This window comes from Sciurus carolinensis, chromosome 6, assembly GCF_902686445.1.
Source record: "Sciurus carolinensis chromosome 6, mSciCar1.2, whole genome shotgun sequence".
Taxonomy (NCBI): domain Eukaryota; kingdom Metazoa; phylum Chordata; class Mammalia; order Rodentia; family Sciuridae; genus Sciurus; species Sciurus carolinensis.
The window spans coordinates 115,897,860-115,917,504 of NC_062218.1; the positions used below are offsets into that span (position 1 = coordinate 115,897,860).

At 32.5% G+C, this 19,645-nt stretch overlaps 1 protein-coding gene across 2 annotated transcripts in view; it reads left to right on the forward strand.

Annotated features, from left to right (window-relative positions):
• Cep120 (centrosomal protein 120) overlaps positions 1-15,860 on the forward strand; it is a 70,765-nt gene extending 54,905 nt beyond the window's left edge. For both annotated transcript variants that reach the window (XM_047555631.1, XM_047555632.1), the window contains 3 exons: positions 684-782; positions 9,380-9,525; positions 14,019-15,860. In XM_047555631.1, coding sequence (XP_047411587.1) covers positions 684-782; positions 9,380-9,525; positions 14,019-14,250 — 477 coding nt within the window. In that variant the 3' untranslated portion in view covers positions 14,251-15,860. The remainder of the gene's footprint in view (positions 1-683; positions 783-9,379; positions 9,526-14,018) is intronic.
• The last annotated feature ends 3,785 nt before the right edge of the window (positions 15,861-19,645 follow it).

Genomic DNA, 19,645 nt, shown 5'->3' on the forward strand with positions numbered 1-19,645 from the left:
CAGATTGCCTGCTGCAAGTATAAATAACCATATTTTTAAATTGAATCACTGTCGTGTTTTTCTTTATACATTTGAGGAAAAATAGAAAATAAAAGTTATATGTGTGTTACTAAGGAACATTTTTCTTACTCTTGAGTTTAACATTCTTAAAATATTTTTTACTTTGTATTCTCAGTAAATTGCTTTGTAATAAAATATTTCACTGTTTCCAGTGTTCACAGTTTTGCCAAAATATAAAAGTATCTCTACTAGCTCTCTTAAGTATAAGACCAAATTCCACATAATGATAGGCCTCCAAAAGGAATATTTGGTTTTTAAGATTTAGAATGCTATCTAAATTGGAATGTCAACAGTTAGAACTGCTTTTTATTAAAAAAAAAAAAAATCTAAGTTTTACTCAATGTAATATACATGTTTAAATACATTTATAGTAACTGGAGGTTAAGACTAATTCAGTTCTTTTTAGTATAGGCTGTAAGGCAATAAAAGTAAGACTATATTTTAAACAAGAAAATGTTCATGTGCCATAATATTTATAGTAAATTATGTAACAGTTTTAGATGATGTCGTATGTTACACTATATAAACTCTTTTCTTAAGCCAGACCCTTTGTATATATTATCTTTCAGTGATTGTACACAGTGGTATAGTGTTTCACTTGATACGATTTTAATCACTGTTAGGTTGAACTTGAAAGAAAGTTGGAATCTGCAACCAAGTCTAAACTGCATTACAAGCAGCAGTGGGGACGAGCTTTGAAAGAACTTGCCAGACTTAAACAGGTATGTAGTTCATAGCTTACTCTTTTTATGTCTTTTTCCTTCTTGTTTCTTTATAAGTTTGCATGTTTGGCAACATCTTTTATGTTCGGGTGTCTGCATTTAAATATTCAGTACTATAGTTTGAGATTAGGAACTTTTTATTTAAAGTATTCAATAAATTAAAAACTGAAACTTCCCTCTCTCCTCAGTAGACATAGAGATTTATTTAGGGAAGCAGAGGCACTTTTCAAGGGAGAATGTGGGCTCTTTGAAGAGGGAGAAGCTTTTAGGGTAAAGCAAGAAATACACATTCAAGGGAGAATGTGGGTTATCTCCAGAGGAAGAAAAGGCCTATAAACTGAAACTTTTAAATCTATTTATTTATTATATTTATTTTTTGTGGTACTGGGGATCGACCTCAGGGCCTTGTGCTTGCGAGGCAAGCACTCTACCAGCTGAGCTATCTCCCCAGCCCTAAATCTATTTATTTTTAATTGCCAACTATCCTTTTCTCAAGAAGAAATTGGAAATAATTTCTTTTAGTTTGACTTGTTTCTCCTTAGTACTAATCTTTTCCCTGGAAATACTCTTGGGAAGGGGATAACTTAAGGATAACTTACATTTAATATTTTCACAAATCTTACAAAATATTTAAAATATCATTCCTAGGAAGATACGGTATTTTGGTTAAGAACCAGGATCATAGGAAAATTTTGCTAATTTTAGGGGTTTAAAACCTTGATAGTTTCCTGAATTATTCTTACTTACTTTTTATTCCTGCTACTAGACAACAAATACTGTGAGCTTCATGAGAAAGTAATCTTATTTTGGGACATAGTTTCTTCAAATGAGTAAGATGAGAGAAAATATGGGTAATATTTTTATTTTGAAGAAGTTTACTTAATCTAAAACTTTTAAGGATCAGTAATGATTAATTTACTCTAAATTTGCTCTTCTTTAATATGTCAGTTTTATTCTGAATGAAATTTGGTATATAATGTTTTTCAGGTTGGTATTTTTCTTAATATGGCTCTGTAGCCATCAAATACTATTAAATATTCTTGTGGTATTATGCTAATGTTTGCCAGCTTCACAGATTACTGTCAGGCTGCCTTATCTCAGTTCTGAAAAAATTTCAGTTTGGAACATTCTGAAGTTTGTTTTTTCAGATTTAGGAGTGCTTAACATGTATTATTTTAATGCTGACAAGACTAAAAATGGGCATTATATGTATAGTACAGAGGATCTCTTGTATTCAAGGTACTATCCTAGGTATAAAGATATAAGTAAGACATAGGCCATTCCCTCAGGGAGCTTAGAATTTAATATTAAGGAAGAAATAATTATAAATGTAACCTTACTGCCCAATAGTAAGATGCGGGAGAAAAACCTTAGAGTACTCAGGAAGAGAAAGTATGTTTATTTAATAGTACTTAGGAAAGGTTTTGTAGATAAGGAGATATTTAAGATGGACCTGTAGAGATGAGTAGATGGGATTTAAATAGAGAAATTGGGTGTGACTTAGGAAAGTAACAGGGGAAATATAAATACAATGAATAGAATGATTTTAGCAAAGAAGCCTGAAGGGGGAAGCAAAGCCTGTTCTTACAAAACAGGAGGGCCCATTTTAGAAATTATTTCAGGTAATAAGGCTTTGAACTTAAGTGATAGCAATAGGAATGCAACTTTAAGAAGATTCTTGCCAAAGACTATGCCAAGGGTGCAAGCTGTAGTGTCTGGAAAGAGTTTCCAGTTTTGGAAAAATTGTTAAGATGCTACTTGAAGTGTGGGAAGGAGATAAGATTTGCAAATGTGGACATTTTAATTTTTACAGAAAAATTCTGTAAGCAGTAAGAAATATGCATAAGTTGTTAGGAGTATGATTGGACTTAAGAGATGGAATTCTTTGCAGAGGTGATATTTGAAGCTGTGCTGATAGACCCTAGAATTCTTATGTTTAAGGAGAAAGATGGAAAACTAATGAAGAATATAGCAACTAGAGACAGTAAAGACAATTATAATGATGCTGATAGAGCATTTAGTATGCCCTGTGCTAAACTTAATCATAACAAAGTTACCTTCTATATAGCAGGTAATATTATTTGATTTTATAGATGAAGAAACTGAGGCCTGAAATTGCATTATATGTATAGTTCAGAGGATCTTTTGTATTCACAAGTACTAAGTGATAGAGCTAGGATTGAAGTCACTGACTAGAATCCAGGCCCTTTCTCTTTCATAATATCATGATTGTGGTCCATAGGAGCCATGGAAGACAGATTTCTGAAAAGAATATTGAAGCAGATGTAGTCATGAGTTGGCATGTCCTATCAAGGAAAATGGCTGTTAGCTCCAATAGTGAGAACTGAAGTGATTTTAAGGGAGAAGCTGGTACAATGTCCTGATGCCAAGATATTTAGGTTACGTCTAGTACAATTAGGAGGAGTCCTTTTGGAATTAGGAACAAGGAAATGTATGATGAGAATAGCTTTGAAAGTAATAGGATACAAAATCTGTCAGAAGCAGCATTTGTAGTAGTTTAAAAACATTGCCCTAGAGTCGAGAGCTAGGGTGAATGTTGTCTTTATCTCTTACTACCTTTGTGACTTTGGTTATTTAATGTATCTGATTAGTCTCCTCATTTATACAATGAGAAAATTTTTCTCACAGGTTGCTCACAGAATTAAATTAGCATCTATAAAACAGTAAATACAAGTGTTTGATAACAGTATGTGTTCAATAAATAAATGGTAACTGTTGTTAAAGAGGAGTCATAAAGCTGTTATGTAGTGGTTTTGGTTTTGTCCATGGACCTAAGTGAAGGTAACTTTTGGATATTGATAAACAGAACAAATATTAGAGGACTTTGTCACTGAGTTCAAAGAAATAGTAGCATTAACAATACTTTAAAATTTTTATATATGGAGAACAGGGAGTGTTGCCTTACAGTGTGGTAAGAAAGTGGGGTAGGATAGAGTTCAAGTAATAACAGTAGTTTGAACGGTAGTTTTGATAGACATTCTATAGAAAGCTTATGAGCGCAAAACCATGTTAGGGTCTAAATAATGTCATTAGGTGAACTTCCTGATGTTTGGATATAGAGGAATGAGACTACATTTGAGTCTGAAGAACGTATAGAGGTAATTCCTTTGTTCATTTCCTTCCTTCTTTCCTTTTCTTCCTTCATTTATTCAGCGTGTGCTTATTGAGGGCCTTATATGAACCTTGCACAGTGCTTGATGCTGTGGATATAGCTGTTGTTTCTCATGTGGAACTTAAAGCTCTTCTGGAAGGATTGATATTTAACAAGAATACAACAGGATGATGGAAAATGCAAATGATGTTAGCATGTGTGATTAAAAACAATGGAACAAGTGAATTACCCCTGCATTTGCCCCTCAAACCTAAAGGAGAAGCATCTTAAGAAGAAAGATGTTTGAAATAACACAACATAGGAAATAATTTCAAGTTTTAAAATAGAGTGAATAGGGAAGATGCAGAAGATAGTGTCTGCCATTGAAGAAGTTGAGTAGTGAATAAGGGACTAATACAGTGGTAACTAATTATAAGGCATTACTAAAATAGTTGAACAGCATTAACTGTTAAGGTATTTCCTTTGGAGAAATGACTAACCATTAATAAGTACTGAAACAATTTCACTTATAATTGAACATTTCTTATTAAGAAATATCCTTGCAAGAATTTTTTTACTTTAATTGATTTTTAAGTCTTGTTCACATGTGCATATTAGAGATTACACTGTTTTTCACCACTAAGGTAGTTTTGAAAATTTAAGTAACTAATGTTTGAGTAGAATCACTGAAAATCATGCCTCTTTGTTTACTTAACACTGAGATACTGAGAAAATCTTTCTTAAAAGGAAATTTAGTATGAAAGGCTCCCAGTCAGGAACTCCTTTCTGATGTATGCATCCTCATACATTTTGTTATCTTCTGGATATTTCCCTTTGGTTCAATTTTTATTTATTCTTCCTATTTATTTTCTACCCTGTAGCTCAAAAATCTTTGGTAAAGTAATTTTAGCTATATTTTACTAATAAGAGATGGTGTCACAAAAATTCAGATGTCCTCTTTCTCTTCAGTTACTATAAATATATTAAGAAAACTGTGTTAAATTAGTGGTTCTCCAAAACTTATACCCGTATTCCATGGAAGAAAATAAAAGTAACAGTTTCAATCTTTGAGTGCAATGTTCATAAATGTTTTCTAATTATTTTCTCACTGTAGATCAGTGAGATTTTATTCCTTATCCCACAGAATTTCTGCTTTAGAAACAACATTGTAAACAAATTTTTAGGTCACTAGTAATCATTAATTTAAGAAGAAAAGTAATATATGTTGGGACCTCCATAGTGAATTGTGTACTGCCTCTGTTTTTGGAAAATTAAAATTAACAACTTCATCAAATTGGCACATTTCATATGTGTGAAAATTACTTCAAAAATTTTCCCCATTTTTTATTAAAAACACATTTATTGTGTTTGAATATAAAATTGGAATTATCTATTTGCTTTTGTTCATAGAATTGTTTGTGCAACTTTTTGTTTAAATTGGATTAGTCCCATATTAATTCTACATTACCTCTGGTGAACAGCCACGGGGCTATAATCTCTGCCAGTAATTTGTCACATCAAAACCCTCTGGAGGACCATACAAAACATTTGTGTAGTACAGATTAAATGGTGAAAGCCATATCTTAGATTGTTAATAAATGTTAATGACAAAACCCAGCTGGTGAAGCTTGGAAATAAGATCTAATTCTTGGTGCCCATTGCCAAAAGAATGTTTAAACAGAGATTTCCATTACTCAAAGGTGACCTAGTATAGTCAATTTGTGAATTAAAAAATCATAACCTTCTAATTATTTAGAAAAAACTTTTCTTTTGATACATAACCATAAAAGTCTGTTTCCAAGTTGTAAGCTTTGCAAAGCTTTTCTTTTGTAACTGGTACAGCAGCAGCTGTAAAATATAAATAAATATAACATAAAATAAGGAAATGATATCCTTACATTCTGGGTGTGGTATCTTGGGACAAAATTAAAAGTTCTACTTGTTAGACATTTAGAGGGCAATTTAGTTTTCTTTCTTTGTAAAAATGGACTTAGAAATATTTTAAAATCAAACAAATGTTTAAATTGATCTACAGATCCCTAAGTTGATTGCTTTAGTCCATATGTTCTAAATAATTATATATTAACCTAAAAACATTTCTGAATACATTAGTATATAGTTTTGTAAGCAGAATAAAAACCACTGCTTTTTTAGATAAATGAATCATTGTTATAAAATATGAATTTGTTGTTGCAGAAAATTTAATATTTTTATTATGTCAGATATATTAAAACTAGGTATGTTTGTTTCTAGGACAGGAAACAGAACTCAGATTTTGGGTAGGATGTGGGTCTCTTACCATATTTGTGCACAGTAGATCTGTTTAAAACTAAGCTGATTATATTTAGTTAAAACAACACAGACTTCATCGACTGACATCAGCACTATCTTGTCCAGCCTCCTGCTTATCCACTCAGAGTAATTAATTTGATTAATTTATAAGTAATTTAGCCAAGGATAGGATGTAAATCTTTGTTTAAGAAAACAGTTGGAGGTCCAAGTCTTGGTTAAAAACTGTGTCTTGAAACCATCCAGGCCCTCCTACTGACTTGTCAGCTCTGGGTTATTTTCAGAAAACTTTACTTGAGTTCCTTAGTTTAGTTGTAAGTTTTTTCCCACAGACTTACATGGTATGTGTGAGTGGGAGAGCAAGTAGTGACCACTTTTTAGCCGCTGTTTAGTCTAGTGTATGTATGTTTACATCTCCTCTCTGGATTTATAGGCAGCCAAGGCAAAATAAAGATTATACTCACTTGATTGAGGAGACTTTAACCCAGAGCACCTGGAAAGGGTTTCTTTCACTAACCTCTAATTTTCACATGTGTATGATTATTAGTACTGTATACCCGATTAAAAATCGGGACATTTTAAAGATTTTTTAAATGTTTTTTTAGAATAAAAATGTTTCAGGTTTTGTCAAAATAAATAAATGAACTAAATTAAATAATTGACTTTTATTCCTTCTGCTGCCTGTAGTCATTCTTTTTGCTCATTTTTAAAAGTACAAATTTTGCAGCACATCAATAAAAGTCACCAATACTCTTTCTCCTCTTCAACCAGAAATAATAATTTCTTGTATATTGTCCAGATATTTTTCCTTTCTTTTTAAATAGTTAACTTCTTAAGTGAAATACATTCCAAAGACAGGATTCTTATGCCCTCCCCCACCAGCCTTCTAGTTAAAGCAAGAGAGCATTATGAATGCTTTGGAAGCCCTCTCTGTTGCTTTTCTCATCTGTATCTTCTTTCTTTGTAGAAGTGACCACTGTACTATTAATCTGCCTTTAATTTTGTAACACAAGGTATATTAAAAATATACCTGAAGCTGGATGTGGTGGCACACACCTGTAACCCCAGTGAGAACCTGTCTCAAAATACAAAAATTTTGGGGATGTAGCTCAGTGGTTGGGTGCCCCTGGGTTCAATCCCTGATATAAATAGATAGATAGATAGATAGATAGATAGATAGATAGATAGATAGATAGATATCTGTAACTGCCTCTTTATTTTGCATGTTTTCAATCTTTGTATGTGGAATCATTCTGTTTAATTACATGTTTCATACAGTCTTCTTTTAGTGCACATGCTTTTTTCTAGGCTTTCTTATATTAAGACAACACTGAATGTTTCTTGTATAAGTAAGAGTTAAAGTATTTATATTTAAAAGAATTGCTAGAAATAGCATATGTTCATTTTTAAAATTTCACTTAATATTGGCTGATTGGAAATTGGCTCAACCACTTTGGAAAACAATTTCCAAAAGTAGTGTATATTCTTAGTGGTAAAAGCACTTGCCTAGAATGTACAAGGCTCTCAGCTCAGGGAAGGAACAACTGGAATATACAAGTCTCTCAGTTCAGGCCCTAGTACCTCAGAAAAGGAAAGAAAAAACAAAATAGCCAAAATAGGGAGGAGTGCCAAACATTTGAATAAAAACTTTATAAACAAAGAAATCCAAATGCCATTAAAATTACTAAAATGTGTTCAATCTCATTGGTCTTTGAAAAAATGTAAAATAAAATCTCAGCTACCACAACATAACCTGTCAATGGTTAAAATGAAAAGAAAAATTGACATTACCAAGTGTTGGCAAAAGTAGGGAGCACTGGAACACTCAGAGAATATTAATTAGCATGACTACTTTGGAGACAATTTGGCAATATATACTAATGCTGAAATTTTCAAACCTTCTGTCTCAGAAGTTTGAATCCTAGGTATGTACCCAATCTGAAGTGCATACAAAATGTGTACCAAAGGACATGTGTAATCTTCACATCAGTATTATTTATAATTCAAAACTGGAAACTTCCCAAATATCCTTCAGCAGTGCAGTGAACAAATTGTATATTTAGTCAGTGGAATGCTACATAATACTGTGAATGATTATACTACACAGAACAGTAGAAATGAATCTTAAAAACAATGTTAAGTGAAAGAAGCTCAACACAAAGTAATATATCTTGCATAATTTAATACAAAACTCAAAGCAGTCAAAACTTAAACTTGTGATGTTAGCATGAGGGTAACAATTATCTTTGGGAAGGTGAGAGTAATATTAGCGACAGGGAGGAAACACAGAGGGACTTCTGAAGTTCTTTTCATTTGGATGATGATTTTGTGAGTGACTCATTTTGCGAAAAATCAGCAAAACATACACTATGTTCTGGTATTCTTTGTTATAATTCAGTAAATAAATTATTTTAAAAAATATATGACCCATATCTATTGACTCACCCTCCTCCCTGAGGTTCTAAAGAGGGAAAAGCACTTGTCTCTAAAGAAATATGTAGAAAGATTCATGAACTAACTGTATTAAATGATAGAGTATTTTAGTGTATCATTATTTGTAGTACTGAAAGTTTCTGTTATTGAGAGACTGGTGGAATAAGTCATAGAATATCCATTCTGTGGAATGTTACATATTTATTTTTAAAAGATTTTATCTATTCATCTGGAGGAATTGTTCATTTTTTAAATATATAAGATGAGGATATTGTTTCATTCCATTTTTGTTTAAAAAAAAAAAAAAGTATATGTGTATAGATTTCTGTGTGAGCCTGGAGAAAAGGGTAGAAAGTCATATTAACTGAGATGGGATTGGAATTAATGATCAGGGACAGTTATTAAATTTTTGTAGGTACATCCTCGTATAACCACTTCTTAGATACTGATCTTACCACTGGTCCCTGTGGCAATTCATTGTGCTGATATCAGCCACTTTCTTGCTTTCACCTTCTGTTTATCCTATGATATTCAGTTAACCTCATTCACCAGTTGGGCCATGGAATGATTATGATAGCAAAAAGAAATAGTAGAGTATTTAGAGAAAACTTGAGCATTTCTAGATTGTATATGACCAGAGTTGGCAGTGCATGACTGCTTCATGGTTATTCTCAAATTGGTTTATAATCACAAAGTCAGAGTCACATGAAATATATATATTCCTGATATTAGGTATCTGGCTTCTTTCTTTATTTGTTTCAAGAGAGAACAAGAAAGTCAAATGGCTCGTCTTAAAAAACAGCAAGAGGAATTGGAACAGATGAGACTGCGGTACCTGGCTGCTGAGGAAAAAGATACAGTAAAAACTGAACGACAAGAATTGTTGGATATAAGAAATGAATTGAACAGGTATAATTAAAAGATTCTTTTCCTCTTCCAAATACAAAAGTTCTAATAGAATAACCTTTTAATTGGGTTATTTGATCCAGGGAGGGAATAACTTTAGATTCCTCAAGAATAAAGCAGATCCTATATAAAGTGTAATAAGACATTGATTAAGATAAAATTTTGTATGCTCTTCAAATCTGATAGGCAAAAATGGTATATTTAAGCCACCAAAACAGTGTGTAGCATGTAGTATTTCTTTGGTTTCAATGCTGTATATGACAGCAAAATTTTAGAAGGCAAGATCGTGTTAAAATTCACCAATGTTTAACATCTTCTAAGTCTGTAGCATTATAGACATCAAATAAATATTTGTTGAATAAAAGAGAACAGTAGTTCAAATTGAGCCCAATAAGCTTGGCACTTAGAGTTTACCCTTTGAAACTGATGTTTATTCATTTATTTTCTGAATAAAGCCCTGAACCCACTTATATGGTAATTGCATTTTTTTATACATAAAGATATTATGGAATACTTTTGTTGAATATATGTGTGTATAATCGTGTCCCCCAAAATTCATATGTTGAAGCCCTAACCTCCTATGTTATGTAATTTGGAGATGGGGCTCTCATAATGGGATTAATGCTTTGATAAGAAGAGACACCAGAGGGCTTGCTTGATCTCTTCCCTCCTTCCCTGCTACTATGGGAGGACAAAGCAAGAAAGTGGTCTCCTAGAAACTAACCATGTTGATACCAAACTAACCATGTTGATACCTTGATCTTGGACTTCTAAACTCTAGAAGTATGAGAAAATAAATTTGTTTTTTCAGCTACTCAGTCTATGGTATTTTGCTTTGGCAGTCCAAGCCAACAAGGTGTGCTATGCTGTAACATAAATGCACTAGATAGATTAAGCCAAAAAGCACCCTCCCCTCCAAATTACCCTCCAAAAATACTATACAGCTATACAGGGGGAAAGAAAGCTATGTAGTAGTGCACCCTTATCCAAGTGGTGTACATTCCAGGACACCCAAGAGATGCCCAAAAGAGAAGATAGTACCAAACCCTACGTATACTGTTTTTTCCTATACATATTTATAATAAGGCTTATAAATTAGGAATAGTAAAGAAATTAATAACTAATAAAACAATTATAACAGTATACTATAATAAAAATTATGTGATTGTGGTCTCACTCTCAAAGAATCTTATTGTACTATACTCATCCTTCCTGTGATGATGTGAGGTGACACAATGCCTACATGATAAGATGAAGTGAGGGAGATGGCATGAGAACTGTGGTAGGGCTAGGCTTACGTGAAAGAGTTACTGAACACAGACACTGGGATACCATGACAGTTGACGTGCTGGGAAGGATAGAATCAGGCAGGTAATAAATAAAATTTACTTGTCATGTCCTGGACAAGTTGAACTGGACAGCCTGAGATTTCATGCTATTTAGAATAGTATGCAGTTTAAAACTTATGAATTACTTATTTCTAGGCTCTTATTTTTGGACCATTGTTGACCATGGGTAGCTGAAACTATGGATAAGAGGTAGCTACTGTAATTTATTTTTGTACTATTGCCTAGTTACTTTTTTTAAACATGAAACACTGTTAAAGTTGTGATTAAGATGAAAATGATACTACAGAGAATCACAGTATAGCACAGTAGTTAAAAATACTGTCTCTGGAATAAGATTTGAACTCTGGCTCTAAGATTTACTAGCTGCATGACCTTGAAAAGGTTATTTGTCTTTCTGTTTATTTTTTCATCTTTAATGGGGATTAAAATTTCTTCAAAGTATTGTCTTAAAGATATAAAAAGTGGGAAAGGCATACATAAGGCATTTAAAACAGCTCCTGACAAACAGTAAGTGCTCATTAAATAAGTCATTATATCACCGCTGTTCATAATTAAATTTGAAATTTCTTATACTTTAGAACTCCTCTTAGTCAATATTAGGAATAATCTTGAAATAGTTACCCCAAAATAATTTTGAAGTGTTAGTGCTATGAATGGCAATACAAGAGCTAAATAGACTTGTTATAGCTATGTTCATGGGGAAAATAGTGTAATGGTCTTTGGCATAGATTTGCCAACAAATATTTATTTAGTATTGTAGACTTGGAAGATGCTGTACATTAATGAATTATAACATAATTCTTGCGTTCCAAAGTTTTGCTGTCATAGAGATAATATGGAAACCAAAAAAACTGCTGTGTGCTAAGCACTGTTTTAGTGACTTAAGTGAAGATAGCATTTTTGCCTGTCAAGTTTGAAAAATCATAACTAATGTCTTCATATATTAGGATTCAGGGAAATTAACAAAATTTAATATATTAGAGACTCAAGTCTTTGTACACATGAAAAGAAAAATCACTTACATGATAGGCAAGACAGTAAAGCAGTTCATATGAGGAAGCCCAGGGGGATTTAAGTGGCCGTTACTAACAGTGTGGCTTAGCTGCCAAAGGTCGGTGTAGTTATGGACAGTAACAGAAATAATGTTCAGTATTCAGCGCTGCAAAAATCCTCTCTAAGGTGTTCTTTCCAATGTAACATGCACTCTAAGGGAAATCAGCTACCTAGAAATCTTACAGTGGATGTGGTCAGGGTAGCATGCAACTTTATGTAATGTCATTCAGTTGGTTAGGAGAGTGGGGGGTACTGAATGTGGAGAAGAGAACTCTTGGGCAAATATCTGGAAGGCTACAGTATTAAAAAGAAGTAAGTAGGATTTTCCTCTTGGACAGAAAAAAAGTATAAAGAAGAATGCTGAGTTCAATACAAGAAGGAACTTTTCTTAACACAGCAGTTCTACAAAGCAGAAGGTTCCTAGTGGCAGGAAGTATGTGAGTGGAATCCAGACATAGCACGTTTGTCAAAATCGTCATCCAAGTTTCCTTTGATAATTTTCATTGTTTCTTCAGTTATGTGGTTGTAAAATTCTGTTGTAATCATGACTGATGATTTGTGCTTTTTTCATTTTAGTAAATATTTGATAGGGATAATCTTATCAGTTTTGTAAAATTTGCATCTATCCTTTATGCAAAAACAGAAGTGGGAAGTGGTTAAACTTTGTGGTACATAGTGCAACATTGTGTGTCATTAATTTGCCTAAAGGACTCCTTCCTCCAAGGTGGCTATAGGAATTCAGATAGAGGAAACAACTATTCAGATTTCTACCCTTACCTGTCCACGTGCATTGCTCAAAATCGGTGGAAAAAATTAGTACCAGTACCTCATTAGCCACTTATTTCCCACCTGAGTCTCAGATAGTGCCCCTCCATTTTTAGACTTTTTCTGTAAGAACAGATGAAGATATTGGTGTCCTTGGACTGTATACTTCAGTTTCCTTTCCTTTCCTTTTCTGAGGAACTGTAGCATTTGCATGTTTCAAAGTTGTTGCCCATTGTCATGTACTCTCTGGGGTCCAGTCCTCCTGCTCTTTCAGAGCAGGATTCATTCCTCACTGATTCTTCCTCCCTCCCTCCCACCCCTTTGCAACTTCAGAAGGGGGTTTGCTTCTTAAATGCTTATTTATTCTGAAGACCATGTCAAAGCGGGGACTTAGACTCAACTGCTCTACCTTAGCAAGACAGAATTTAGGAATAGTTGCAATTAAAACATGTTTCAAGGACTATAAAGTGAATCCTAATTACACATTCTAAATTAAAATATATTCCATATCCAAAATTGGTATATTATTCCCTCCCCATTTTCAACAGTATTTTATTGAAAATACCCAAATTCTAGAACCTGCTTCCTGTCTTCATCTCCAAATGAAGTCATTAAAAACATAACTAGAAGACATCCATATAGAACCTTCACGTGTATATGCCCTTTGAACCATTTATGGAATTTTACTTTCTGAGTAATTAAAAATAAGCTCAATGATAGTATGGACTTTTCTTCTTGATTCAGGGCAGTATCCACTAAAAGTTTTTGGCATAAATAACTTTGTTGATTGAATTTAGAGAAAAATTTAATGTTCAAACAACACTTTAATTACAAATCTAAAGATAATAAAGGATGATTAAAGGTTCATATAGATCATGGAACATTTTCAAGCCATTTCAAAGAAAACTTAATGATGTAGGAAAACATTCACTCTAAAAAATAAGGAGAAAATAGTAGAAGGCATTGCATATATTTCATTAACATTTTTAGAAAAATTTTAAAAGTACATATGTACATTTTTAAAAGTGAAAATACAGAAAAATGTTACTCATTTTTATGATCTCTGGATTAAGATTGTTGCAGATTTTTTTTTATATAGCTCTAAAATTTCTAGAGTTTTCATGCATTTTATAATTCAAAAAACTGTTGTTTTTTTAAACTGCCTTTTGACTCCAACTAGCCAAATGATACATTGGTTTTTGTTTTCTTCCTGAAAGTATTACCAAAACTTACTTTATCACTGAATCATTTTGTTTTTAAATATGCTGTTAAGAAAATCGAAACAGTATTTTTTGCCTTCTAGAGTGGCATTTGTTCTTGACTTCTCAGGTTAAGGCAACAAGAACAAAAACAGCAGGATTCCAGAGAGATTGCAAGTGGAAAAATGGATGGTTCACATGGTCCTGTGCTGGAAGAAGGTTTGGATGATTATTTGACTCGACTAATAGAAGAAAGGGATACTTTGATGAGAACGGGTGTGTATAATCATGAAGATCGAATAATCAGTGAACTCGACCGACAGATCAGAGAGGTTCTGGCTAAAAACAATGGCAGTAATTAATAACATTTGGAAAATCTTTATAGAGACTCTGGGTCTAAATTTTAATTTCATTGTAAAGCCCTCAAAAGTGGGGAAAATGGGTATTTTAAAATGCTATTTTCAATTTTTATAAGCATAATTTTGTATGTTACTGTATAGTATTTATTTGGTTGAACTTACTTTATGCTACCTCTCCCATACCAGTTTTATTTATAATTGCATTTTATATAGTCATTTTAAATGACTTTTCAGTGTTTCTCAGTTTATAATCTGATGACTAACTTTCAAAACAGCTTTTCACTAAGTTTGTTCTTGGAGAAATGACTGCAGTAATTTCCAGTTATATAATTTTTCATGATGCGCCAAAAGAGTATACATTGCACTTTAAAAATGCTGTGTCCTGTTCCATTTCAATGTAGATATCTTAAAAGTTGAGGCAATTGTAAATGTAGCTGGGTTTATTTAACTCATTTTAGATGACCATTTTCTCTTAACTTGTAATATTTGCAGATGACAAATTTGAAAACAAGCAGTATCAATGCAGAGAAGCCATGTATCTTACTGGGTGACCTTATTCATTTGTTTAAATACAGTTAATACAGATTAAACTTGCTTGATGAACTATAGAATTTTCAACTTTCAGTGTATTCAACATTTAAGAACATGAATAGCTTAAAATGATCTTCTCTGTCAGTCTCCTACTCAAGAATGCACTATTTTCTTTTGTTAGAGATTTCTTTTTATTTTCCAGTGATAGAAATATGAGCTTTTAAACCTTCTGTAGTAGAATATGGAAACAGACACAAAAGAATTTAGCTTTAAAACCGTGAAACTAAACTATTTTTTACTCCCTCTAATTTTAATCAGTTTTTCAAAAGCACATGAAATTAGGTCATTGGATTTATGTAGTGTCATGTCTGTATAAATTTTTAAGAGTTCCTTTGCATCATATTCTTCAGAGCCAACATTTATTCTCAAAGGAACACTGTCCACTTCTTTTTACACAGTACTGAAGAAAATTTGCTAGCAAATTCACAGATTAGGTTGGGTCTTACAATAAGTAGTTTAAATATTCTAATTACCAAATAATAAATACATACTTTAGGAAGTACATGACATTTACCAATATTCAATAGAAGCAGAATCAGCAATTTGATACCATTAAACTAATTTTCTGTTGTTTTCAACAAAGTACATTTCTTGTTTGGGAAACTAGAGTCCCTGTGCATATTAGATTTTTTTTCCCTTTATAAGCAGTGTATCAATATTCTAAAAACAACCCAGCAATAAATAACAGAAAAAAGTTACTGAATGAGAGGAGAATGAATCAATTAATCATAGCAGGAATTTGAAATTTAATTATGGTTAGATATTTTCTCTCATTGATTTTTGGGCCACATGAATGGAACAAAAAAATATTTTTTGTTTTGAAAGGTCTCAGTAAAATCCTGTTGACTATTTACCCTTCACTTATATCGTGTGATGCTTGTAACTTTTCAAACACTAGAGGGGGCCTTAGATTTAAAGAAACAAAAAGGACTTTTCTAAAGTGTAAGTGTGGTTTATTTTGCCTTCTGTAAAGCCATCTTTTGGCTATTGTAATTTAACAAATAAAATCATAATTGTATGCATCTTTTGAGGTCTTGAGTAGTCTCTTATTTTTGTTTCTAAACACACTGGGGAAAGTGCTTGACTTTTCCTGTTTCAAGTCACTATATTTTTGTTTCTTCTCAAGTAATTACATTACAGATACTTAGGACAGTCTGAAATTTTAAAAACCTTTTGTACTTTTCCAGTGATGGTCATCCCATTTGTAAATGACATTTTATATATTTACACCGAATTGTTGTTGGTGCCTGAGTTAACAAGTATGATGAATACTGAGTGGGTAAACGAATTTCCTAATTGTTACATATAACAGGAGACTTTTCCTCATTTATTTTGAGGTGAATAAAATTCACCTTTAAAATTTTTATGATTATTTTTCGTGGAGAAAATCTGTAAGTTACCACATCTAAGACTGGCATGTACTGCACGGGAGGGGGTGTATCATGTATCATGCCTGTAAAGTGTAAATAATACTATGTCCACATTAAACTAAGAGTTCCTTTACAGATATCCATAATTTCTGTCTGGATCCGAGTTCCTGTTGCTGTAAGCAGATGTGGGTGTTTGTGTATGATTTAAGGATATATAGGGGCTCTGCATAAACTGAGGAGGCAATCTAGACTGATGAGACAAGTTTTCTGCCCTTCATACTGCCCCATACAATACTTCCCAGCCTGAATCTGAATTCACAGACTGTTCTAGTACATACTAGTTGTCTACAACCAATTCAGAATGGACTCATCTGGTTCTTACAGTCTATAGGAAGGGCCATCTGGTAGCTATATATGGACTTTAAAAACATGGTTTCACTGGCATTGTGTCTAGTTGACTGACTACCGAATATGGTTTTTTAAAAATTATATATATATATTTAAACTATATATATATATATATATATATAATTTTTTTTAGTTGTAGGTGGGCATAATACCTTTATTTTATTTTTATGTGGTTCTGAGGATTGAACCTAGGGCCTCATGTGTGCTAGGCAAGTATGCTGCCACAGAACTACCACCCCAGCCTCCTAATATGATTTTTAAAAAATTGTTATAATTTATATACAAGTTAAAAAATCACCATTTTAAGTATTTTTTGTATGTTTACATTTTTTTGTATGTTCACAAGGTTGTTCATCATCACCACTATTGCCACTGAAACATTTCCATCACCCCCAAATGAATCTGTATTCATTAGCAGTCACTCCCCATCTTTCCCTACTCCAGCCCTAGTAACCACTAAGCTACTTTCTGTCTCTATGAATTTGCCTATTCTAGATATTTCATATGAAAGGAATCCAAAATCTTATATTTAAAATTGAAAACATTATAAAAGTATAATTTTTCTATTATTAATTTCTATACTATATAACATTTTATATAACTTTTACGTATTTTTTAATTTATATTCTTTTCAGATGTTGAATTAAAGAATAGAGCCACAAGACCAACATAGATTGCTTATGCTCACTGATTTTGTTATATAACCTCTGTTTGGCATCAAATTAGAATCTACTATTGTTAGGAATGTAACTGTGGAAGGACTGCTATATACTTAAATCTCATTTTATTTGCTTCTCTGGGGGTTGTCTTAGTGTTTTCATTAGAAATGTTTTTACAGATGTAGGCCCTTCAGATATGAAGTTGCTGAAGTGGAGACTCAGAAGTTTAGCTTTCAAATTGAAAAGGGTGCAAATCTGTTTAGGAAGATTAATTTATAGATAATTTACTGACTCTGATTCATTAATGTACAGTAATCCCTAGAGGCTTTTAAAGATTTTAAAGACTTTTAAGATTATATTCTTAAGGTTCTAAGAATGTTAAACCTGTCATTCATAATAGAAGAGACCTAAAATAGGAGCCATTTATAATTTCTTTTTGGAAACATTTCACCCACAGATTCATAGACAAATATTTTTTCTTTGCCAAAAAGCTTATCTAATAGTTGGACAACACAGCCCTTTCTTAACATGTTAACTAGTCAAAAGCTTGCAGACATATTGGATGAGTGCTGACTTTTCCCCAATAGTTTAGATTAAAAGTTGGCTAAGGCAAACAAAATATTACTGCAAAAATCCTACTTTGACATCATTGCACATTTTAGTGAATGTTGATCCAATAGTGAGGGAGAGTAATAGCCTACGTCTAGTAGGTTGCAATATATTATTCAATTCTTCAGCAAATTCTCACATTAGCAAACAGATTGAACATAATTAAAAGCATTATTAAAGCACTAGCTTCATTTCTGCTTCTGTAATCTGCAAAGATGAAAATGATTTGGCTACTAAAATTTACATTTTCTTGAGAACTTCTAAATCTCAAGAGATAATATATTACTTGATTTCAGACTGTGTACAAAATGTGATGCCCTGAAGATGATATGTCAAATCAAGAATTTGAGGCATTAATATTCAGCACATAATTTAGTCATCCTGCTTAGATTGGAGAAGGTGGTTTAGCAAATTGCTTAATGTATTTACCGGACTGTTGCTTTAAGGAGGGAAATTTCAATTTCTGATGTTGCTTCCTAGTTGGCAGATAAGATTAATGGTCTTGTCTTGGTTTCTGGCAGAAGTTTGTTGAGGTAACTAACTAAAATTTGTAAAATTTGCACAAAGAAAATAAAGGTACCAAATAGGAAATCGTTGTGTAAAAAGTTTTCAGAAGTAATTTAACCCACAGACTTTTATTTTTGCCAGTAAAAATTTGCATTTGTATTCCTAAGTATTTATCAGGAACATGATAACCAGAACTTATCTTTTTTTTTCCCCCCAGAACTTGTCTTTAAAAGATTCTTTAGAAAACACTTAGAAATTCATTGGAGGAAACAAACAAACAAACAAACAAACAAAAAACAGAGCGGGAGAGGGAGGAAGAGCTTGCAGCCCATTTTCTCTTTGGTCTCCTTTTCTTTCTGAGGTCTGTAAAGTGGTGAGATGGTTCCACTGGTTCTACTACTATTTTGCCCCATATTGTCATGTGAACCTCAGTGTCATTATTTGTATCTTTTGAACATGTGCATGAACTCAGCAATATGTATAGAAGCAGTTGTCAACTGAGTATGTTTTGACATACTGTGGAACTGGAAATCTGCTCTATATGTGCAATAGGCATTTTAATGTTACTTTCAGTGTATATGCATATTTAGCATAATTCCCAAAGGTGTGCCCTTCTACCAAGTAAAAGAATAATTTCCTTATTTTACCGAGGTCAAATAAATTGAGGAACTCATCCATTCAACCCATATATATTATTTACAACCATGAGGAAGTGATTTAGTAAAATTTTGTAGTTATGTATAAAGTGTTAATATTGTTCTTCTATTATGATAGCTAGAGATTTATATTTTTCATTATTATGAGGTAACAGTGGGCCTCCACTGCTTTCCTGTAATCATCAGAGAAGAATGAATGAAAGAACATGTCTGCATTTTCCTTCTCATGTCATCCACACTCATTGTTCTACCTGATAATTTCAGTTGTTGTTATGCAGTGTAGACAAAACAGTTTCCACTTTCAATATTACTAAAAGCTATTATTATTATTATGCATGTTATCTATTTTATGTCAGATGTTCATAAATTTCATAAATTTAGATACTAAATTTGAGATAAAAGTTGTCAAACTTCTTTGAACCAAAGAAACAATTTTTGTGTCTTTAATAAACTTCAGCAGATTAGTTGCTAACCACACTGACTGAAACTGCAGAGGTAAAATGTGAGAGAATTGACAAAAAAAAAAGTCTATTTATTGACCTATGCTTCTAAAATAGCTAGCAAAAGACTGGTAGAGAAGGGGGTGGGTATAGGCAAA